This window comes from Pelodiscus sinensis, chromosome 28 (genome assembly GCF_049634645.1).
Source record: "Pelodiscus sinensis isolate JC-2024 chromosome 28, ASM4963464v1, whole genome shotgun sequence".
Taxonomy (NCBI): Eukaryota; Metazoa; Chordata; order Testudines; family Trionychidae; genus Pelodiscus; species Pelodiscus sinensis.
In genome coordinates this window covers 5,819,155-5,842,623 of record NC_134738.1, presented here as the reverse complement: position 1 = coordinate 5,842,623, position 23,469 = coordinate 5,819,155, and the positions used below count along the sequence as shown (strand labels likewise).

The 23,469-nt window shown below is 63.0% G+C and overlaps 1 protein-coding gene across 1 annotated transcript in view; it reads left to right on the top strand.

The window, feature by feature from the left end:
• FER1L5 (fer-1 like family member 5) overlaps window positions 1-23,469 on the top strand; it is a 63,422-nt gene that overhangs the window by 4,914 nt on the left and 35,039 nt on the right. The window contains exons 6-22 of the mRNA XM_075911059.1: window positions 1,594-1,678; window positions 4,449-4,570; window positions 4,918-5,046; window positions 5,444-5,506; window positions 6,847-6,897; window positions 8,853-8,883; window positions 13,271-13,386; window positions 14,034-14,154; window positions 14,441-14,544; window positions 16,890-16,958; window positions 17,339-17,382; window positions 17,776-17,858; window positions 17,938-18,050; window positions 19,286-19,399; window positions 21,099-21,276; window positions 22,144-22,268; window positions 23,326-23,426. Of these exons, the coding sequence (XP_075767174.1) occupies window positions 1,594-1,678; window positions 4,449-4,570; window positions 4,918-5,046; window positions 5,444-5,506; window positions 6,847-6,897; window positions 8,853-8,883; window positions 13,271-13,386; window positions 14,034-14,154; window positions 14,441-14,544; window positions 16,890-16,958; window positions 17,339-17,382; window positions 17,776-17,858; window positions 17,938-18,050; window positions 19,286-19,399; window positions 21,099-21,276; window positions 22,144-22,268; window positions 23,326-23,426 (1,649 nt within the window). The remainder of the gene's footprint in view (window positions 1-1,593; window positions 1,679-4,448; window positions 4,571-4,917; window positions 5,047-5,443; window positions 5,507-6,846; window positions 6,898-8,852; window positions 8,884-13,270; window positions 13,387-14,033; window positions 14,155-14,440; window positions 14,545-16,889; window positions 16,959-17,338; window positions 17,383-17,775; window positions 17,859-17,937; window positions 18,051-19,285; window positions 19,400-21,098; window positions 21,277-22,143; window positions 22,269-23,325; window positions 23,427-23,469) is intronic.

The window sequence follows — 23,469 nt, the reverse complement described above, 5'->3', positions numbered from 1 at the left end:
CCGCCGCCACCCTGCACCGCTGACTCCCGGCCCCTCCCCTCCCACCGCCACCCTGCACCGCTGACTCCCGGCCCCTCCCCTCCCCTCCCACCGCCACCCTGCACCGCTGACTCCTAGCCCCTCCCCTCCCACCGCCACCCTGCACCGCTGACTCCCGGCCCCTCCCCTCCCACCGCGCCACCCTGCGCCGCTGACTCCCGGCCCCTCCCCTCCCGCCGCCACCCTGCACCGCTGACTCCCGGCCCCTCCCCTCCCGCCGCCACCCTGCGCCGCTGACTCCCGGCCCCTCCCCTCCCGCCGCCACCCTGCGCCGCTGACTCCCGGCCCCTCCCCTCCCACCGCCACCCTGTGCCGCTGACTCCCAGCCCCTTACCCTCCCAGCTGCCAGGGGTGCTGGCCTGCTGCAGGCAGAGCCGTGGTGTGACAGAACTAACTCTCGGGTGGGCGAGTCAGCAAACCATCTTCTGCCCTAGCTCAGGCAGGGCCGGACCAACGGAGGCCTCCTGGCACAAAGATGGGAGGGTGCCATCCCGGACCCCGTTCAGATTCTCTGGGCCCCTTCCCACTCCAGGGGTACCTGGGTTTTGGGGTTGTCATCGGCCTCTGGTCAATGGCGAGCGTCAGCCCCAGTAGCTCCTCAGTGGCTGGCAGCTCCGCAGTCCTTCCTGGTCTCTGGCACAAGAGCCACCTCCATCAGGTGCGGGGTCCAGCCGTGGGAGAGAGACATCCTGCTCCTCCAGCACCTCCGCAGGGACTGAGCTAGTGGGCTGGCCTTTTATAGCTCTGTTCCTGCCCCGCCCCTTGGGTATCCCAGTTGTGCCCACCAGGGGGCAGTCATGCCCAACGCAGGAGCAAGCCCAGCTAACCCATCCCAGCCAGGGCTGTGTCACACCAGGCCTTAAGAACCTCTAGGGATGGAGAGTCTGCCACCACCCGAGGGAGCCAGCCCCGCGCTTCCCCACCCGCCTAGGGGAACAGTTTGTCCTAATATCCAGCCTAGACGCCCCTCCTGCAACCTGGGCCCGCTGCTCCTCGTTCTGCCACCTGTCCCCACTGAGAGCAGCCCGGCGCCAGAGCGCAGAGGCCCCGAAACTTTCTTTGCTAAGCCCACGCCTGGCTGTTCTCTGGGAAGGCTGGTGGTCAGCAGGGTGGGGCAGAGTTCTGGGGAACTGGGGTCTTGGGGGTGGACCAGCCTCTTTCCACTTTCCCCGCCTGACTGGACAGGAGTAGGGGGGCCAAGGCTGGGGGTGGGATTGTGTGCACAGCCTTGGGGCCAGCAGCCGGGACACGCATCTTCCCCATGCCCCTCCTTGGGGCGGGCTCTGGCCCCAGCCGCACACCCCTGCTTGTTCCTCTGTGCCCCCTAGGGGACATGCCCCCACAGTCTGGGGACCTCTGTGCTAAGCCCCATGCACCCTTAGAGAAAGGTGAAGCATTAGGGGCTGGTGCCGCCCCTGAAGGGCTGGAAATAAACAGAGCCGGCCTGAGGTTTGTGTGCAGGCTGGGACGAGCCGGGGTAGGGTCCCTGTGCTCTTGGGCCTGGACAGTGTCACTCTGAGCCAGAGGAGGTGGACTAACCCTCTTATTCTTTAGTGCACCATCAGCGTAAGTGCCTCCTGCACCCCTCCCAGACTCCAGGCAAGAGAGGAGGCAGGGAGAGAAAAAGCCAGTGGTGAAGGTGAGTAAACAGCTGTAGGTGGGGGATGCTGCACAGGTAACTCACGTTTACATTTTCCAGATCAGCTTGGCCTTGGGGTCTTGTGAGGAGAGTTCTCTTGAGTTTTAGGAACAAGTCTGGGGTGAGGAAAACGTGCCCCAAACCTGACTCCATCCCCCACATCCATGCCCACCTCGAGTAAGGGACTGTTCCCAGTCCTTCCGTTTCCTGCCCGTACCTGCCGCGTCTCCCTTCCCTCTCTGCACCGGCTCTGGGCCATGGGCCGGTCCCGTGGGTGGGAACTGATCCGAGCAGGACACGTTGCCCGTCTCATGCTGCCAGTGCTGGAATGTCCCTGGGCTCTGTAAACAGTAGAGATGGCAGCTTCCTGACGCTAAAAGGGAAGATGCTGAGCCCTCGAAGAGGACACAGAAAAGCCGCACGAATGATGAAAGGGTTGTGAAACCTGCCTCACAGCGAGAGAGACGGGCTCAGTCTGCTTAGTTTAACGAAAAGGTGGCTCAAAAGGGGGGGCTGTTTCACAACCCTTTCATCATTCTAGTTTTAGAAGGTAAAATAAAAAAGAACAAGTCAAAAATCACCTAGAAAAGTTAGATGCCTGCAAGTCACCAGGGCCTGATGAAACATCCTAGAATACTCAAGGAGCCGATAGAGGAGGTATCTGAGCCTCTAGCTATCATCTTTGGAAAATCCTGGGAGACAGGAGAGATTCCAGAGGCCTGGAAAAGGGCAAATCTAGTGCCCATCTATAGAAAGGGAAACAAGAACAACCCAGGAAACTACAGACCAGTTGGTTTAACTTCTGTGCCAGGGAAGATAATGGAGCAAGTAATTAAGGAAATCATCTGCAAACACTTGGAAAGTGGCAAGGTGATAGGGAACAGCCAGCATGGATTTGTAAAGAACAAATCGTGTCAAACCAATCTGATAGCTTTCGTTGATAGGATAACGAGTCTTGTGGATAAGGGAGAAGCGGTGGATGTGGTATACCTAGACTTTAGTAAGGTGTTTGATACGGTCTCACATGATATCAATAAACTAGGTAAATAAAACTTAGATGGGGCTACTATAAGGTGGGTGCATAACTGGCTGGATAACAGTACTCAGAGAGTAGTTATTAATGGTTCACAATCCTGGTGGAAGGTATAACAAGTGGGGTTCCGCTGGGGTCTGTTTTGGGACCAGTTCTGTTCAATATCTTCATCAATGATTTAGATATTACCATAGAAAGTACGCTTATTAAGTTTGCAGATGATACCAAGCTGGGAGGGGTTGCGACTGCTCTGGAGGATAGGGTCATAATTCAAAATGATCTGGACAAATTGGAGAAATGGTCTGAGGTAAATGGGATGAAGTTTAATAAAGACAAATGCCAAGTGCTCCACTTAGGAAGGAACAATCAGTTTCACACACACAGAATGGGAAGCGACTGTCTGGGAAGGAGTACGGCAGAAAGGGATCTAGGGGTTATAGTGGACCACAAGTTGAATATGAGTCAGCAGTGTGATGCTGTTGCAAAGAAAGCAAACATGATTCTGGAATGCATTAACCGGAGTGTTGTGAGCAAGACATAAGTCATTCTTCCACTCTACCCTACGCTCATTATGCCTCAATTGCAGTATTGTGTCCAGTTCTGGGCACCACATTTCAAGAAAGATGTGGAGAAATTGGAGAGGGTCCAGAGAAGAGCAACGAGAATGATGAAAGGTCTAGAGAACATGAGCTATGAGGGAAGGCTGAAGGAATTGGGTTTGTTTAGTTTAGAAAAGAGAAGATTGAGAGGGGACATGAGAGCAGTTTTCAGGTATCTAAAAGGGTGTCATAAGGAGGAGGGAGAAAACTTGTTCATCTTGACCTCTGAGGATAGAACAAGAAGCAATGGGCTTAACTGCAGCAAGGGAGGTTGAGGTTGGACATTAGGAAAAAGTTCCTACTGGTCAGGATGGTGAAACACTGGAATAAATTGCCAGGGAGGTTGTGGAATCCCCATCTCTGGAGATATTGAAGAGCAGGTTAGATAAATGTCTATCAGGGATGCTCTAGGCAGTACTGGGCCCTGCCATGAGGCAGGGGCTGGACGCGATGACTCTCGAGGTCCCTTCCAGTCCTAGTGTTCTAGGATTCTATGATTCACGCGTGAGCAGGCTCTCAGGACCTGACATGTTTGACAGTGGGCGCTTGGGAAAGGCTAGCACGGCCCCGTGGCTGGAAAATGAAGCCAGACGCACTCAGACACACGTTGTTAGCAGCAGCCATTAACCACTTACCAAGGGGCACGCTGGAGTCTCCTCGGTGGGCAATTTTAAGCTCCAGGCTGGATGTTTGAATAGCTCTGCCCTAGGAATTACTTGTGGGCAGGACTCTGACCTGGGTGCAAGGGCCCGATGAGATGATCACCGTGGGCCCCGCTAGCTTTGGAACGTAATTGTGAGAGGGAGCATCCAGGCAGCTGCCCAGCCCACATGTAGCCTGCTCAGGGCATTACGGGGTCTCATGTCTCCCCTGTGAAGAGCAGAGCTCACCCCCATTGGCACAGTGTGGTTCACGTGTAGTGTGAATCATGCACGTCGTGGCGCTTTGAGAACGGGTGCGTTAGGCTCCTCAGAGCCAGGGGTCTGGGCCAGGGCTTCGGCCCTGAACACCAGTGTACCAAGTGGGTCTGTCCCCCTTCCTGGCAAAGCTGCCCCAGGGGCGGAAAATGCTCATTCTGACTTGCTCCGGGGAACAGGGTTATTCTGCCAGGTCACCCACCCCTTTCTGACCGTCCCAGGCCCACGCAGCAGGGTCACCACGGCCCTCTGGCGTCTTACGGGAGAGGGCCACTGGAAGGAAGGAATAAGCAGCCGGCTAAGTCCCAGGAAAGCACTTGCAGACAAAAAACAGGACTTCCAGGTACTGTGACCCCAGCAGCAGAAGTCCGTCCTTCCCCACAGCAGCAGATCCAAGGTCCCCTCCATGCTCCTTCATGCACGGGTTTCTTCCTGCTGCTTCGGGGGTTTCTTCCTGCTGCCTCGGGGGCTTCTTCCTGCAGCCTCGGGGGTTTCTTCCTGCTGCCTCGGGGGTTTCTTCCTGCTGCCTTGGGGGCTTCTTCCTGTACCGGGCTCTGTGCCGAACCGAGCAGGGATTCGTGTTCTGGGCTTGCATGGCCAGCAGCAGGTCCCACCTTCCGTGGTGCCCCAGGGCGCCCAGCTGGGCAAACCGAACATCCCTGCCCGAGACCCTCTAGCTCCTCTCTGCAGGTGCGCGTGAAGATCATTGAAGGCCGCCAGTTGCAGGGAAACAACATCAAGCCCGTGGTGAAGGTCTTCATCGGCGACCACGTGTTCAGGACAAGAATCCAGACCGGGAACAACCCCTATTTCAACGAGGTGGGTGGGCAGCGTGGGGGATGTATCACGCTGGGCGGGCCTGGCGTCAGTTCCAAGGGTGGTCTCAGGGCACCAGTTACTGCGGGCGTGGGAGGCGAGATTGCTGGAGGGAGGCGGGCGGCCCTGAGTTCTCACCCCTAGTGTCTGGACCGGGCTCCCGAAGGGGCTAGGGGGGAGTGGTGCTGCAGGCTAGGTTCCCGCCCCTCCAGGGTTGTCCTGCAGCCTGCAGGAATTAAAGGCTAATCTTTCATTAGAGACTGGCCTGTAATGAAACCTCCATGAATACATCCAGCCACAACTGCCCGCCCTGGCTGCATGGGCGTGAAGCCCTGGGCTCCCCAGACAGCACCGGCAGGGCTGGGACTGTGCTAAATGCCCCTCTCCCCGCTTTCCTCAGATATTTTTCCAGAACTTCCACGAGACGCCTACTCAGCTCTTCGACGAGACCATAAACATACAGGTACAATAGTCAGCCCCTGGAGCCGGTTCCTTGCAGCTCGCTGCCTCCGCCCCGTCTCTCCAGGGGCAGGCCAGCTGACGGGCGAGACGCCTCGCCTCCCTTCTGCCCATTGGCAGTCAGTGAGGGCACAGCAATGGTTCTGTGCCGTGCTCAGGAAGCCAGAGCAGCTGGACGGCTCTTGTATCAGTGTGGCACTGAGACCAGGCCACCGGCTCCAGTTTTGTGCCTGCGTTTTAAATCAGATGGGTGTCGATTGGAAGAGGTCGGAGATGGGCCACAGGAACGTCTGAGGGGTAGAAAATGTGCCTGAGGGTGGGAGACCCGGGGAGCTGAGTCGATTTAGCTTGTCGAAGGGGGCTGGGACGTGGGGCGTGCCCAGTGACTTGGACACAGTCTAGAAGTTCCTATATAAGGCCAGGTGACAAGCAAGCTCTTCAGTCTAGCAGCCAGAGGGTAACAAAGTCCAGTCTCTGAGAGCTGAAGCCAGGCGAGTGCAGCCTATACATAAGGGCTGTGTCTACATTGGCACTCTTTTCCGGAAAAGGGATGCTAATGAGACCAGTCGGAATTGCAAATGCCACGGGGGATTTAAATATCCCCTGCGGCATTTGCATGAACATGGCTGCCGCTTTTTTCCGGCTCGGGGTTTTGCCAGAGAAAAGCGCCAGACTAGACGGGATCTTGCGGAAAATAAACCCTTTTCCGGAAGATCCCTTATTCCTATTTGAATTTGCAATTCCGACTGGTCTCATTAGCATCCCTTTTCCGGAAAAGGGTGCCAATGTAGACACAGCCAAGGAGTACGTTTCTCACCCAGGGTGTGACACACCGGAGCACGGTGTCAAGGGGCATGGTGAATTCTTCATCACAGACCGGTTTTAAATGGAGGTTGGATGCTTTTCTAAAACCTCTGCTTTAGCTCAGCCACAGCGATGGGCCTCCCAGAAGAACAAGCGCAGGGAGTCCTGTGACCGTGTTACGCAGGGTCAGACAGTCACACTCGGTCCTTCTGGCCTTCAGATGTATCAGTCTGTGAACTTTATATTCACCAAGCCTGCGGGCCATTGGGGCTTTGGAGACTTGAAGCCCAATTCTCTGCTTTGCACCTTGTGCCGTCTTTTCTGGGCCAAGTGCAGGCAAAGTTCTGATTCTGTAGCATTTTACACAGGCTGAGTGATGAGCCAGGGTGCAAGACACTGGAGAATCAGACTTACAGCCCCTTCACGCCAGCACCTGTGGGCAATAGACCCCTTGCATCGTCCTTCGGGGCAGGGAGGGATGAAGGGACTTTAAACCCCAGCACAAGAATGATGAACCAAAGGCTTGGGTCTGCTTGCTAGGTGCTGAACTCAAGGGCTGTGCGAGCTGATTCCATCATTGGCGTGTTCAAGGTGAGTGACAGTTGATCTAGAGAGGCCCCATCGGGAGAACTGCAACCAGTTCTGGGCCCCTCGTTACCGAAGGGTGTGGGCGCATCGGCGAGGGCCCAGCAGAGGGCAGTGAAAATGCTGAGAGGGCTGGAGCACATGGCCTGCGAGGAGGGGCTGAGGGATCTGGGCTTGTTCAGTCTGCAGCAGAGCAGAGCGAGGGGGGATTTGAGAGCAGCCTGCAGCTACCTGCAGGGGGGTCCAAAGGGGCTGGCGAGAGGCTGCTCTCAGTGGGGCAGGTGGCAATGAGGCGCAATGGGCTCAGCTCGCAGTGGGGGGCTAGGAGGGGGGAAGCGCTGGGAGGGGTTCCCTCGGGAGGGGGTGGAATCTCCGTCCCTGGAGGGTTTTGAGTCCTGGCTGGACACAGCCCTGGCTGGGCTGATTGCGTTGGGTTGGTCCTGGCGTGGGAGGAGGCTGGACTCGGCTCCTCCTGAGGCCTCTGCCCGCCCTGGGCTTCTAGGATTCTGGCCGAGGCAGTTCGCTGGAGCCAGCTGGCAGATGGTTTCCGGGGGAGCCGGGTCAGTCCTGTGGCTCCTCAGCGTCTGCCACAATGTCGGTGTCGGTGCAAGTGCCACAGGGCTCCTCGTGGTGCCGGCGCGCTGGGCGTGGCACCGGCAGGCAGGCTCTGCGCACGGCCGGAGGAACGCGGCCAGGGCATCCGCCTAGGGCAGGGAGTCCCCCCTTCGTGTCCTTCTGCGGGGACCCGGTGTCCCTTTCCCCCAGCACTACCCCAGGGGCTGCTCTAGCCACGTGTGCGCAGGTGGGCTCTGGGCAGTGGGCCCTTTGTCCCAGGGCAACACTGAAGAGAGGCCAAAGCCTGGCCCACGGGACTCCCAAGAGGCTATTCCACAATCCCCCCGTGTCCAGCTCTCGGGCCAACGCTCCGTCCTTACGCCTGCCCTTCGTTAAGATGCTGCCGACAAACGGCCCCTGAACTTGCTCCTGCCTCGGGCACGTGGGCCTTGGGAGGAAAGCGGCTTGCGCTCTGTAACTGTGGCCGCTTGTCCCTGTCTCCTTCCCCGCCCGTCAGCCCTTCCCCCGCAGCCGGGCGTTAGGCGTGAGCCTGGGGTTGCAGAAACACATGCGCTGTGGTGGTAGAGCCGCGTGGCTGTACGCGCCGTGGCGGTGGAGCCGCGTGGCTGTACGCGCCGTGGCGGTGGAGCCGCGTGGCTGTACGCGCCGTGGCGGTGGAGCCGCGTGGCTGTACGCGCCGTGGCGGTGGAGCCGCGTGGCTGTACGCGCCGTGGCGGTGGAGCCGCGTGGCTGTACGCGCCGTGGCGGTGGAGCCGCGTGGCTGTACGCGCCGTGGCGGTGGAGCCGCGTGGCTGTACACGCCGTGGCGGTGGAGCCGCGTGGCTGTACACGCCGTGGCGGTGGAGCCGCGTGGCTGTACGCGCCGTGGCGGTGGAGCCGCGTGGCTGTACGCGCCGTGGCGGTGGAGCCGCGTGGCTGTACGCGCCGTGGCGGTGGAGCCGCGTGGCTGTACGCGCCGTGGTGGTGGAGCCGCGTGGCTGTACGTGCCGTGGCGGTGGAGCCGCGTGGCTGTACGCGCCGTGGCGGCCCCACCTCGCTCCTTTACCGAGTGAGGCAGTTCCGCCGCCCGGCGTCGCGTTGACAGGAGGCCTCCCCTGCCGACGCTGTTCTGCCTGCACGAGCGCGAGCTGCTCCTCCAGCCACGCGGCAGCTTCGTCCTGCACAGAACTGAGACGCCGCAGCAGGGCGGCCTCGGGCTGCGTTTCCACTGCAAGAGGGGCCCGGTTCTGGTTCAAGCCCTGCTGCAAATCGTGGGCATGTTGTTTGGCTGCTCCGGCCTCTTTCCCCACCTGGTGGGGGCTGGAGCAGCCTGAATGGGGAGTGTGGGGAGAATGCCCGGCACTGCAGAGACTCTCACCCCCTAACCTGCTGTTTCCCTCTCGCAGCTGGAGGTGGGACACGTGTACGACTCTCCCGGTAGGTGCAGGCTGTTCGCGGAGCCTCCGTGATTCGATGGTGCCTCGTCCCAAGGCAGTGCAGCCCAATGGCCACAGCCCTGGGGTATAGGGCAGCACAGCCCCATGACGAGAGACAGTGATGATTTCCCTCCGTTCGGGGCAGTGCAGCCTAATGGCAGGAGTTACAGGGGTTTGGGGCAGCAGCCCTGGTAGGGGGTCCGGGCCTGCCCTACTCCACCAGACCCCAACACAGGGCTCTATCCGTGGGGGAGCAATGCCCCACTTGCTCAGCAGGGATCCGACACACACTGAGCTCACTTGGGGGGCCACTCCTCACGCACCCTCCCTGGGTCACTTCCTGCCAGCTCTGGCATTGGGGGTCCCTAGAGTTTCAGGGTCATCAGGCTCCACAACATGAGCCTCCTCCTGCAGTTAGTTCCACCAGATCTGGAGGCTCCATATAGTCTCCCAGGCCTCTGGGTCCCATCATCAGGGCCTCCGGCTGGTCCATCTCGAGCGCCTCCTGCAGGTCCTTTCCCCCAGCCCCGTTCATACTGCTCCAGCCCTTGGAGCATACCCAGTGTGGCTGGGGTGGGGCAGAGGGTATTAAGCCTTCCTGACCTCGTGCAGGTCAACACACCCATCGCACATGGGCTGGGCTGCCCCGCCCCTACCCCTTGTAAGCATCTTCCCACCAGACCACATACAAATCGGGGGTTCACGCCGGCCCCTCTCGTCCCTGGGGCGCCTCGTCCATCTCTCCCCCCCCCCAAGGGCACTGGCCTAATAGCCCCGCTTCCTTCTTGCTGCCCCATGTGGGGACCATGTTCCCAGAACACAGGAGCTCTCCTGCTCCATACACCAACTGCAGCACCCCCTCCGTACCTGGGGCCCTGGGCCCTTTCCTCGCGTCCCTGGGGACCTGCCGGAGGGGGTGGAACACTGGCTACCCCGCCCACATTAAAGCTACTCTCCCAACTCGCAGTCCTGGACCGCGTGGGTTTTTGGGGGGTGGGGGGCTCCTCTCCTAAGGTTACCAAGCCGGCCCCCTCCAGCAGTGCCAAGCCCGCCGGGGCCAGAGGCTGGGGGCGCGGTGACTGGCAGAGGGACAGATCCCTGATTCAGCGCGACCGGGGGCGCAAGAAAACAATGCACCGTTGAACGCGGCGGAGTGTAAACGGGCGCCCAGGGCACAGGCCAGGCTGACAGGCCCTTACCTCCGGCCTGGGGCGCCGGGCAGAGAGGGGTTACTGGACCTCTGCACTCGGCGCGGCTGGGACCCTGGGCCCAGCCTGACGGCTGCTGACACCATGGAGAGGGTTGGAGGGTTTGTTCCAGGGTCCGTTCACTGCTGGGGTCTCCTGGGCGTTCTGGGGGGTAGCTCCTTGGGCTGATGCCCTTTCCCATGGTCACACGCCGTCACGCTGCCTCCCGCCCCGGGCTGCCGGCCCCTGTGACCCAGCCAGGTACCTCGGTGTCCCTCTTCCGGGACACGGGTCCGCACCCGTACTCCTTCCCAGACCCTGCACCCCAGTCCCCTGCCCCCGGAGGTAACCCAAACCCCTGCACCCCATCCCCAGGCCAGAACCCTCTCCTGCACCTGTACCCCCTGCACCCCAGTCCTCTGCCCCCGGGGATAACCCAAACCCCTGCACCCCATCCCCAGGCCAGAACCCTCTCCTGCACCTGTACCCCCTGCACCCCAGTCCTCTGCCCCCGGGGATAACCCAAACCCCTGCACCCCAGTCCCCTGCCCCCGGAGGTAACCCAAACCCCTGCACCCCAGTCCCCTGCCCCCAGGGATTACCCAAACCCCTGCACCCCATCCCCAGGCCAGAACCCTCTCCTGCACCTGTACCCCCTGGACCCCAGTCCTCTGCCCCCGGGGATAACCCAAACCCCTGCACCCCATCCCCAGGCCAGAACCCTCTCCTGCACCTGTACCCCCTGCACCCCAGTCCCTTACCCCAGGCTCCCGTCTGCATCAACCTCTGTCCCAAACCCCGCGCCCCCTCCACAGAAAAGTGCCCCCGGTTTCTACCCTCCATGGCGGTGCTCAGTCAGGTGAGTACCTTCCCAGTCTGTGTTTCCCGTCACACCTCGGCTCTTGCACTGTGCCAGGACTCCCAGTTCTTCCGCTTGCTTCCCAGGTGTCCGGCTTTCAGGCACCCGCAGTAACTGGCCAATTGCCCGGCTCTCCCAGCACGAACCCAGTGGCCTCCCCAGCTGACCCTTCCTCTCGCGTCTCCTCCTGGTGTCCCTCTTCCCCACATGCTGCAGGGCTCAGGTCCCACCCCGGAGAGCCCCATCTGTCTTCTCCACGCCCCCCACCCAGCCACTCCAGCCTCCCTGCTCCTCCCCGGCCTGCTTCCTGCCACCCCTCGGCCCCTGCCTTGCTCCTGGGGGCTCCAGCTCCAAGGCCTCCTCCCTCCTCCCCGGGGGAGGGGGCTGTCCCAGCAGCAGCCCCCGCTTCCGTCACAGCATCCTGGCTTTCAAGGCCGGTTCCTGCCCCACTGCGAGCCTGTCTGCAGTCACTTCCCTGCTCCCTCCAGGGCAGCCTGGGCGTTGGGAGGGCATAAGCCCTTCCAGTCCTGGGCAGGGTGGACCCCACGTCACAAGATTAACGCCCCCTCCCACTTTACCAGCACAGGGAGCTTGTCCTGATCCGCGTGGCAGAGAAGGGGGGGGGACTGGACGGCCGGGGGCATGGAGCTCCCTGGGGAACAAAGGTTCGCTCGCGAGCTCGGCCGTCCAGGAGGGGAAGGTCCCCTACGGCTTAGTGGCTGGGCACTGAAGCTGGACCAGGTGGCTGGAAGCGGGGCGTGTGTGGAGGTCAGCCTGGCCGATCACGGTGGTCCCTTTGGGCTTTGGAAGCAGGGCGTGTGTGGCGGTCAGCCTGGCCGATCACGGTGGTCCCTTCGGGCTTTGGAAGCGGGGCAAGTGTCGAGGTCAGCCTGGCCGATCACGGTGGTCCCTTCGGGCTTTGGAAGCGGGGCGTGTGTCGAGGGCAGCCTGGCCGATCACGGTGGTCCCTTCGGGCTTCGGAAGCGGGGCGTGTGTGGAGGTCAGCCTGGCCGATCACGGTGGTCCCTTCGGGCTTTGGAAGCGGGGCGTGTGTCGAGGGCAGCCTGGCCGATCACGGTGGTTCCTTTGGGCTTTGGAAGCAGGGCGTGTGTCGAGGGCAGCCTGGCCGATCACGGTGGTCCCTTCGGGCTTCGGAAGCGGGGCGTGTGTCGAGGGCAGCCTGGCCGATCACGGTGGTCCCTTCGGGCTTTGGAAGCGGGGCGTGTGTGGAGGTCAGCCTGGCCGATCACGGTGGTCCCTTTGGGCTTTGGAAGCAGGGCGTGTGTGGCGGTCAGCCTGGCCGATCACGGTGGTCCCTTCGGGCTTTGGAAGCGGGGCAAGTGTCGAGGTCAGCCTGGCCGATCACGGTGGTCCCTTCGGGCTTTGGAAGCGGGGCGTGTGTCGAGGGCAGCCTGGCCGATCACGGTGGTCCCTTCGGGCTTCGGAAGCGGGGCGTGTGTCGAGGGCAGCCTGGCCGATCACGGTGGTCCCTTCGGGCTTTGGAAGCGGGGCGTGTGTCGAGGGCAGCCTGGCCGATCACGGTGGTTCCTTTGGGCTTTGGAAGCAGGGCGTGTGTCGAGGGCAGCCTGGCCGATCACGGTGGTCCCTTCGGGCTTCGGAAGCGGGGCGTGTGTCGAGGGCAGCCTGGCCGATCACGGTGGTCCCTTCGGGCTTTGGAAGCGGGGCGAGTGTCGAGGTCAGCCTGGCCGATCACGGTGGTCCCTTCGGGCTTTGGAAGCGGGGCGTGTGTGGAGGTCAGCCTGGCCGATCACGGTGGTCCCTTCGGGCTTTGGAAGCGGGGCGAGTGTCGAGGTCAGCCTGGCCGATCACGGTGGTCCCTTTGGGCTTTGGAAGCGGGGCGTGCGTCGAGGTCAGCCTGGCCGATCACGGTGGTCCCTTCGGGCTTTGGAAGCGGGGCGAGTGTCGAGGTCAGCCTGGCCGATCACGGTGGTCCCTTCGGGCTTTGGAAGCGGGGCGTGTGTGGAGGTCAGCCTGGCCGATCACGGTGGTCCCTTCGGGCTTTGGAAGCGGGGCGTGTGTGGAGGTCAGCCTGGCCGATCACGGTGGTCCCTTCGGGCTTTGGAAGCGGGGCGAGTGTCGAGGTCAGCCTGGCCGATCACGGTGGTCCCTTCGGGCTTTGGAAGCGGGGCGAGTGTCGAGGTCAGCCTGGCCGATCACGGTGGTCCCTTCGGGCTTTGGAAGCGGGGCGTGTGTGGAGGTCAGCCTGGCCGATCACGGTGGTCCCTTCGGGCTTTGGAAGCGGGGCGTGTCAAAGCTGAGCGCAGGGCAGGGAGAACACAAGCCATCGCACAAACAGCAGCCCCTGTGTCCTTCTCCCCCAGGTCACGCTCTCAACTGGAAGTGGCTGAGCCTTTACCATCCAACGCACCTGAATACTGGCCTGAGAGGCTACTTGCAAGTCAGCTTGTGTGTACTCGGAGCTGGGGACCAGGCCCTGGTAACCCCCCCCCCAGGGAAAGGACGGGAAGGGGGCTGGGATCTGCTGAGTTCCTACCCCCCTCCCCAAGTCAGCGCCCAAACCACCGCAGCTCCCTCCCGTGGGCTTGGGTTTGCTGAAACCTCCAACGTGAACACGGCCAGCACCTGCATTGGGCTGCTCCTGGGCTTCCCCCGACCCCTCCTGGCCCTCACTGGAACTCTCTGGGCCGCCTACCGGCTAGGCTGAGCCATGGCAGCAGGGCTGTGGGGTCAGCAGTGGCTGCCCTGTGTCCCTGGTGCACCTTGTTGCTAACATCTGCACTCACCCTGGCATACCTGGCTTCACGCCCCACCCATCCGCAGGCTGCTGCCGGCCACCACCCTACCCACGTGCCCCAGGGCGCCTCCCGGTTGCAGCGCAAGGGCTCAATCTTCCTGCCCCTGGAGCCAGTGGCAGAGCCCCCATCGCTCCTGAGACACCAGGATCTGACCCTGCCCCTGCCCGGGCTGCAAAGAATCCCTCTCCTGCTCCCTACGGCCGGTGGCTCTCCCCGGAGCAGGGACACCCCTGGGCTCAGGCAGCCACATCCCTGGCATGGCTGTGGGCCTGTCTTGGGTTATGGTGAGCCGCTGTCTCCGTTCTCAGCCTGCTCTCTCCTCGCTCAGGACCTGAACAAGCCTGCAGAGAGTGAGGACGTGGAATCCAACCTTCTCAAGCCGCCAGCGATGCCCGTGTGCCTGGCCACCGTTCAGCTCCGTGTCTACAGAGCAGAGGATCTGCCCCAGAGTAAGCGTGGCTCCCTGGCTGGGTAGGCAGAGCAGGTGACTGGGAGCCAGACTTTTCAGGGGGTTGCTCTTTGGGTGGGGATGGTGCCGTCAGCCCTGCGGCTCCTCCCAGAACACAGGTAACGCCCGGGTCTGAGGGTCCCTGTGCTCACCCGTCCGCAGGGAGGGCTCCAAAGGAGCCGGGGGCAATGCTGCTTGTACAAGCCAAATACGGGGAGGCCCTGGGTCTCTCTGCAGCAGGCGCCGGCCGAGAGCTCCCTGACACCGCGTCTCTCTGCCCTCTCCAGTGGAGGACTCCTGCCTGCATTACTTCCGCTCCATGTTCCAGCTGCACGTCAACAAAAGGGTCGGGGTGGACCCGTCGGTGGAAGTTAGTTTTGCAGGGAAGACGGTAGGTCGCATGCAGCGCTCGTCAGAAAGGGGCGTGTTCCGCAGCACACGCGGGAAAAGCTCCAGTGTCTATCTATGGCCTGCCCAGCAGCCAGGCTTGTACGCTGAACGCTAACATGAAACAGTCGTGTGGCCCCTAGAAATGCCCTGGCACCAGGGGCCACAGAATTCAGCTCCCCCTGGAGCTCCCAGTAGCTGGTGGTAGCGCACAGCTGAGCAGGACGACGGCAGCCAGAGTGCGGCAGATACTCACCAGCCTGTTGGTGGCAGGTGCTGTCGCAGACATGGGAGCACCCCCAGGCCGCAAAGCCGAATCCCTGTCCAAGAGCACATCCACACCGGCCCGCCGGAGAGCACTCCCGCGTCCTTCCCTTTCCACGGCACCAGGGGTGGCTGCTGCTCTCTGGCCGTGTCCATAGCGAACTTGCTCACGGCTACGCTGCAGGGCACACGTTGAATTCAGCTACGTCAATTGTGCCACTGAAGTGGAAATAGCTGAATTCGGCTTCTGTCGCCGTCTACAGCAGGAAGTGGAAGGACGAGCACCCCTCCTCCGACTCCCCTCGCTCCTCCGGAGGGAGGGTTACAGGAGTCGGAGCAAGAAGTCCTCCAGCTCGCCAGTATTTCGAAATCGCTTTTTACTCCTTGCGATTTGGAAATAACGCTGCTGTGTAGACGCACCCACTGAGTCCAAGCAGGATGTGTTGGCAGCAGCACAGCCAAGGAACTGCTGTCTCTGGTGGCCGTGTCCAACGGGGCGTGTGATATTCCTCGGGATGGAATACGTGGGCCAAAGTGCTCCAGTCTTGGGTACGCCCAGACCTCGCAGCCTGCTCAGCAGCAAATGCGCAATGAAAATGATCTCACTTTCTGCCAGAGATAGAGGAGATGGAGACAAGTAAAGCGCCGGATTAGGGTTGCCAGGTGTCCGGTGTTCACCCGGACAGTCCGGTATTTTCACCTCCTGTCCGGTAAAAAAATTCAGAGGATACCGAACACCTAAAATGTCCAGTATTTTCTGAATTTTTCCCCAGGCCAGGCACCTGACAACCCTACAAACACTCGGCGCCCAGCCTGCCCGAGACCCCCCGGCTCCCAACACCCCCAGCCCCCCAACCCCCGACCCCAGGCTTACCCAGTTCCGCAAGGCTGCTGGCGCAAAATGGCTGCAGACCAAGTGCTTCCCCTGGGTCTTAGTGCTCAAGCGCTCCCCTGTTCCTATCCCTGCACTCACTCTTAAAGGGGACATGCTGTTTTAATGCTGCTTTATTTTATTTTTTTGCTCAACAACTTAGAATCATAGAACCATAGAACTGGAAGAGACCTCAGAAGGTCATCAAGTCCAGCCCCCTGCTCTAGCCTCCCCCCCCTTTTTTTCCCTTCAACAGAATTTTTTCCCGGTGGTTTTTTTTGGGGGGGGGGATGTTCGGTATTTTTGTTTCAACCATCTGGCAACCCTACCAGAAATGTGAAGTATTTTGCCAGGCTTCTCTTCTCACAACAAGCCTTCTTCCCTCTGCCCTTAGCTGGAGAGAGCGCCCAGGAGGAAAACCGCTCCTCTTTGGCAGTGCCGGGGTGGGAGGGGAATCTCTCATTGGGCCAGCTCCTGTTGGCGCCAGAGACAAGCTTTCGAGCTCTTCTGCACTGAAGCAGGGACTGTGAAGCTGGAAAACTTGTCTCTGCCCCAGTAAAGCTGGTCCAATGAAAGCTGTCACCTCCCCCACCCCGCCTGCCACAGACACAGCCAGCTCTCTGAGCAAGGAAAAGGGGGTCTCACATCCCAGCGGGGTGCGCGGGGTCAGCTGGTCCCTCTCTCTGGACTGGTCTGTTCAGGGCACTTCTCAGGGCCAGGCCCAGGGCCCATCAGAAGATGGTGATGTAACCGCTGCGGGGTGGGTGGAATGGACCAGCCCCATAATCAGGCCTAACAGCCAGCACACCCATTGGCTCATTGACATCCGGCTTCCCGGGATCGGCCCTAGGATGCTACCGACGAGCATCTTCTGCCCACTCGTCGTGGGCCTGGTCCCCTCCCAGGGAGAGCGGACGAACCTCCTGCCGTTCAGACAGGCTGATGTGCTGAGCTGGGGGGAGCCGCGTTGCTTTTCCTTGCCAGTCTCCCAGCTGCCTGGTGGGGCACAAAGCTCCCAGGTCCCCCGGGCCAATGGGCCCACAATGGCGACGGAGCTGGGGGGCCAGGAGACAGTACCCAGCCCCCTGGCGGCTAAGGCTCCGTGAGGCTGCCGGCAGCAAAGTCGGGATTGCGGGGGGGCCCGTCGCCCAGGAACCGGTTTGAGCCCCCGGGCGGCTGCTCTCTGGTTAATGACAGTCATGTCCCGTTCCCAGCGCCGAACCCGCGTGATACCGCGGAACGCCAACCCCGAGTGGAACCAGGTGCTGTTCTTTCCCGTCCAGGTGAGATGGGCGAGGGGCAGGAAGGGATGCCACGGAGCCCTGAGAGCCTCACGGTGGCCTCTGCAGCTCAGGCTCCGGAGCATCCCTGGGGCAGAAGTGACACCGAGCGTGCGATGCCCTGTCCTTTCCCCCGGGCAGGCGCCTGCCTGGCTCTCTCCCCGGGGAACCCTGCAGCAGTGGAAGGGGCTGGAAGCCCTCCCTCTCCCCCCTTCAGCTCCCCTGTCCCCTGGCCGCCCCCAGCTGGCCCTGCTCCAAAGCCCCCGTGCACACGGCAGCTCACCCAAAGCAGGGGGCTCATAGGAAGGGGGACCCGGGCTCTGCCAGGGCTCCCAGGGCCTGGCCCCGGGGCACTAACCCTCCTAACCCCCTTCCCGTTGCAGCTGCCCTCGGTGTGCGACAGGATCAAGCTAACGGTTCTGAGCGGGTAAGACACGCTGGGGCCCCCCTGCAGCCGGGGCCAGGACTCCCCGGGGACGGGGGCTGCTGAAGGGGGTGGAATGAGCTGTGGTTGGCCCGCGGCCTGGCAGGGCACTGGCGGGCAGCAGGGGGGAGCCTGCGAGGGGTTCAGAGGTGCTCAGACCGTTGCTCCGTGTTGCCGGAGAAGGCCGGTCAGGGACGTGCGCTTGGCACAGCCTGGCTGGCCCTTGGGAGGTTTGTTCTGTCCCCGGCAGAGGGGTCCGTGCCTGCCGGGTCCCCGAGCTTCGAGGCCTGGGCTGGCAGAAGCCAGAGCTCCTGGGATGCACAGAGCTGGGGGCCTTTTGCTGAGCAGCACCCCCCTGCTGCCCTGAAAGCCCCTTTGCTCCCTCTGCACTGCCAGGGCCCGAGCAGGAAGGACGGACGTCCTGGGGACCACGGACATCAGCCTGTCCCAGGTGTCCTCCATGGGGGCTGAGATCGAAGGTAAGGGCTCGGGCCGCACCCTCAGGGCTGGGTTCCTCCGGGGGCCTCTCGCCCTCTCACCTCCCTCTCTGGGTTCCAGGGGATTTCTCCGGGTTCCTGCCCTGCTTTGGACCCAGCTTCCTCACCCTCTATGGGAGCCCCAGAGAGTTCGCCAGCCTCCACGACCCGGACGAGAAACTCAGCTCTGGGAGTGTAAGTGTTTCCCGCCCGCTGGCCGGATCCCACTGGATCCCAGGCAGAGCACATCCCGGGGTGGGGTCCCAGGCACCGGGGGCCCAGGAGGCCTCTGGCATGAATGGGAGGCGCTGGATGAATGGGACCAGGGAGGCTGAGGACCCGGGGGACCCCTCTCCCCAATCACACAGTGAGCCCCACGCACAGGCAGGGCCACTCCACCCCCCTTTGCTCCAGGCGCCTGCACAGTGGGAGGGCCTGGCTGTTGTTTCCTGGGAGGGGAAGGAGCTGGCGGGGGGGCGGGGGGGGAGGGAGACCAGGGTTTGTGGGGCCACAATCTGCAATAGGAAGAAATCTGGCAGAGGCCTTGCCCCTCCTGCCCAGCCCATAAGTTGCCTCTTGCTGCCCTGGGTTGTCCCATGAATCACAGAGCCCGCGTGGAGCATCCGGAAGCATCTCGGCCGGGGCTCGGAAAATGGAGCCGCTCGCCCTTGATGTCAGGCCCAGAAAGAGTGGGAAAAGCTTCCCTGTGCCCCTCGGCCGGGGGGAGGGTCCAGCCCCTGCCTCTCTGACCCCTCGGACGAGGGAGGTCCCAGCCCCTGCCTCTCTGACCCCTCGGATGGGGGGGATGTCCCAGCCCCTGCCTCTCTGACCCCTCAGACGGGGGGGTCCCAGCCCCTGCCTCTCTGACCCCTCGGATGGGGGGATGTCCCAGCCCCTGCCTCTCTGACCCCTCGGACGGGGGGGGGGGATGTCCCAGCCCCTGCCTCTCTGACTCCTCGGATGGGGGGAGTCCCAGAGGGGTCCCAGCCCCTGCCTCTCTGACCCCTCGGACGGGGGATCCAGCCCCTGCCTCTCTGACCCCTCGGACGGGGGGGGTCCCAGGGGGGTCCCAGCCCCTGCCTCTCTGACCCCTCAGATGGGGGGGATGTCCCAGCCCCTGCCTCTCTGACCCCTCGGACGGGGGGGGGGGATGTCCCAGCCCCTGCCTCTCTGACCCCTCGGACGGGGGGGGGGATGTCCCAGCCCCTGCCTCTCTGACTCCTCGGATGGGGGGAGTCCCAGGGGGGTCCCAGCCCCTGCCTCTCTGACCCCTCGGATGGGGAGGGTCCCAGGGGGGTCCCAGTCCCTGCCTCTCTGACCCCTCGGACGGGGGATCCAGCCCCTGCTTCTCTGACCCCTCGAAAGGAGGTTCCCAGCCCCTGCCTCTCCCATCCCTCCCTGGCTCTCGTCTGAGGCCCGTGGTCCCGCAGGAGGAGGGCGTGGCTTACCGAGGCCGGGTCCTGGTGGAACTGGACACCAGCATGGAGGGGCCCTCGGCCCAGGAGAGCGAGGACATCCCGCCGGAGGCTGCTGCCAGGGTGGAGGTAACTAAGCAGGACTGGGGCCAGCCAGGCACAGGGACGAAGCTTCTTTGGGCTGGCTCCAGCAGACAGGGAGCCGCTCGTTAGCGATCGGGGCACCGTGAGCCGGGAGCGCCCGTGGGCCCCTCGCTCCCAACACACCTGCACGTGGCCCCTGCGAGACGGGAACCGCTGAGCCCCGTAGCCCTGGCAGCCCGGGCACTTCTCCCTGGCACGGCTGGAGCAGCCCTGCACCGACACGTCCCCGGGGCTGGGCCGCAGGGTCTGTCCCCTTGGTGCCAGGAGAGTGTCGGAGGGGCCGGGTTAGGCTGATCGCGGCACCGCCGTCCCTGGCCGACCCCCAGACCCTCCCGGGAGCTCTGCAGCCTGCGTGGCAGGGAGGGGCCCTCTGGCCTCCCCACTGCGAGGAGAGGCAGTCGCAGCGCCCTGCACGCGAGCCCAGGCTGCAAGAGGCGAACGCGCCCGGGCTCCGCGCTGCGCAGGGTTAGAGTGAGGCCACGGTGGGGACCGACCGTCGCGGTTGGACCTAGATGGGGCCTGCTCCCACCTGGCCATCCCATGGGTCCTAAGAAAGTGCAAAGGGGCTGCAGGCTGGAGCTGTTCAGCAAAGCCTCGCTCCGAAGGGCACGTGCCTGGTTCTTCCCCCGCCATCCGTGCCTGCTCCGAGGTTGCTGTGCCCATCTCAGGCAGCTGTCCTGCGGCGACTGGCCCACAGTCACCCCGTGAGCTCAAACGCCAGCGGCTGGTGCCTTTGCTCCAGGCTGGGTCTTCACTACGGTGAGAGCGGCCAAGAGGTTCAGCAAGGACAAGAGCAGCGTCCTGCCCTTGGGGGGGAAGAATCCCACGTCCTGCTGCGGGCTGGGGGCCGACTGGCTGGGCAGCAGTTCTGCAGAGAAGGGCCTGGGGGTTCCAGTGGAGAGAAGCTGGAGCTGAGTCGACAGGGGCCCTTGTGTCCGAGAGGGCGAATGGCACATTGGGGGGCATTAGGAGCAGCATTGCCGGCAGGTCCAGAGATGTGATTGTTCCCCTTTATTCGGCTGTGGGGAGGCCACGTCTGGAGCGGTGCGTCCAGTTCCGGGCCCCCACTACAGAAAGGACGAGGGCGCATTGGAGAGGGGCCAGCGGGGGGCGACCAAAATGCTGAGGGGACTGGAGCACGTGGCCTGCGAGGAGGGGCTGAGGGATCTGGGCTGGTTCAGTCTGCAGCAGAGCAGAGTGAGGGGGGATTTGAGAGCAGCCTGCACCTCCCTGAAGGGGTGTCCAAAGGGGCTGGCGAGAGGCTGCTCTCAGTGGGGGTGGGTGGCAGAACAAGGAGCAACGGGCTCAAGTTGCAGTGGGGGGGGGGGAGTCTAGGCTGGATATTAGGAAATACTAGGGGGCTACGCCCCATGCTCACCAACTCCCCCCCCCCCACTCCTCCATGGCCGCGTTCACATCCAGAGAGCCTGGCGATTTCATTCTGTTTCAAAGTCTTTCCTGACGGGCGAGAGAGAAACCGTTTCCCTGCGGGGGGGGGGGCTGGGTTCCCTCGGGAGGGGTGGAATCTCCGTCCTTAGAGGTGTGTCAGGCCCGGCTGGGATGATTGAGTTGGGGCTGGACTAGGTGACCGCCCGAGGTCTCCAGCCTGTGAGTCTCTGGCTCTAAGACACCGGCGCCTGCCCCTCCCGGTCTCATCCCTGCCGCTGGGTCCTCCCTTGGCCAGCGGTACCTGTCCCGGCGCAAGTACGGCCTGTGCGCCATCTTCTACTCGGCCACCATGCTGCCCGCGCTCAAGGAGCTGATCCAGTTCGAGGTCAGCATCGGGAACTATGGCAACAAGTTTGACGTGACATGCAAGCCCTGCGCCTCCACCACCCAGTACAGCCAGGCCGTGTTTGACGGTAGGGGCCAGGCGGGAGAGGGACCAGGCTGGCGGGGCAGACGAGGGGCGGGAAGGGGGGAAGCGCTCTGCAGAGATGGGGGGACGCAAGCAGCCAGATTCAGAGCGAGCAGAATTTCTAAAGGTCCTGCCCCCGCAGATCCGTCCGTTCTCCCAGCGAGGTGCTGGGTTCCCAACGCGGCATTTTCCGAGAGAGCCCCCCATGCTGGAAATTGTTTGACCAGGTCTCCTCCTGGGGGTCACCTTGCCAGGAGCCCCTGCTGCCTGAGCTGGGGCCCACTGCAACCCACGTCTTGCTGTCCCCTGGGGCCGCGTGGTCCCTGCGCCAGTCCCAGGTGCAGACCCCATGTCAGACACCCCCTTGGTGGTGGGCCCCCCCAGTGCAGCCACCCAGCCCCTGCCCTGCCCCAGTTGCACTCCTCTTGAGTGAAGTCTCTGGCCCATGGGCTCAGACCAGCCTGCGGGGGTTTCAGCCCCGGCCCAGACGGGTTCTGTGTCCAGAGCCCAAGCTCAGGCAAGGGGCCGGCACATAGCGGGGAGAGCTCTTGGTGACCTTCCCGGGCCTTCTCCACAAGGCCCCCTGTGGGTTCTGGACTCGCTGGGCGTGCAGCTGAGCCTGCTCTGCCCACCAGCTCCTGCGACGGGTGCAGGGGCGACCTGTGTTCTTACAAGCCGGGGCCTGTATCGCTGGACCCAGGCCCAGTCCTCAGTCTGGCGCGGCCCCACAGCGACAGCCGCAGGCCAGCGGCCGGGGCGAGACGCTCCAGAGGGGGCACTGTGCTGCTATAACCCACCAGCCGCTTCCACCCCATCGTCTCCCCCCCACCCCCAAGCCCAGCGTTCACCCCCCTTCCCGCCCACCGGCCAGGAAACCACTATCACTACCTGCCCTGGTACGACACCAAGCCGATGGTGGCCATCACCTCCTTCTGGGAGGACGCCAGCTACTCCATGGACACCCTGAACATCCTGCTCTCCATCGCGGACAGGCTGGTGAGTCAGGTCCCGGCCGTGCAGGGCGCAGGGGCGTTCCGGCTGCGGAGCGATCCAGCCAATTAACCGGCCCCCGCTTGGCAAAGTGGCGACTCCAGGCAGAGGCGCAGCGGCCGGCAAGTGCGCGAAGGGTTAAATGCCACAGGCTGGTCGGGGGTGGGGCGAGGGGGATGGGTTAAACTGTGGAACTGCCTGCCCAGTGACGGGAGGGAGCAGCGGCTGGAGACGTCTGCAGTGGGGCTGCTGGGAGCTGCCGGACCAAACTGCAGCCCTGGATGCAAGTGGAAGCACATCGGGCCGGGGCGCAGCAGAAAGTTGGCCTAGCCCAGCGCCGGGCACGTGCCTGAAGCACCCCACCCTGCACAGGCGGCAGAGCTGGGCGCACGGCCAGGCCTTGGCTCGCTCTCCCGACCGTTCCAGCTTCCTTCACTGCCGGGCAGACACCCGAACCCCGCTCGCCCGCCTGGAGCAGAGTGGGGACCAGACAGCCCCCAGCCCCTCCTGCCCCCCCGCCCCCAGCCCCTCCTGCCTCCTGCCCTTCCTGCCCCCAGCCCCTCCTGCCCCCCCGCCCCCAGCCCCTCCTGCCTCCTGCCCTTCCTGCCCCCAGCCCCTCCTGCCCCCAGACCCCCCTGCCTCCCCTGCCTCCCCTGCCCCTTGCCCCCAGCCCCTCCTGCCCCCCCTGCCCCCAGCCCCTCCTGCCCAACCCCACACCTCAAGCTCACTTCTTGGCAGCTCCCTCCCACACAAAGAACCACTTTTGGCCCCACCCCAGAGCCTAGGGAGCCCACACAATCTCCTAGCCCCTCCCCCAGGCTCTGGGGTGTGAGGGGGATGTGGGGGCCACAGTGAGGTGGGTTTTTGCTTCTCACTTTTGTGCAGCCCCTGAGTGATTTTTCTCCCACCAAGAGGCTCCCCGCCCCTGCCAGAGACCCGAGCCAGACCCGCTACCTGTCCTGGGGGACCCGGCCCATTGGAGTCAATGGAAAGGCTGGAGAGGGCGCTAACTGCGCGGTCGCTCTGCCGCAGACCTGGTCGGACTTAACCCCCCCTCCCCCAGAAACTGAACCTGGACGCGCTGAGATCCGTCCCGAACGCCAAGGACCCGGCCCTGGGCCCTGCCTGCAGGAAGCTGCTGAGGGAGCTGCTGGAGGACTGCAGGTGAGCCTGGGGCAGGCGGCTGAGGGCTGTCTCCCTGGTAATT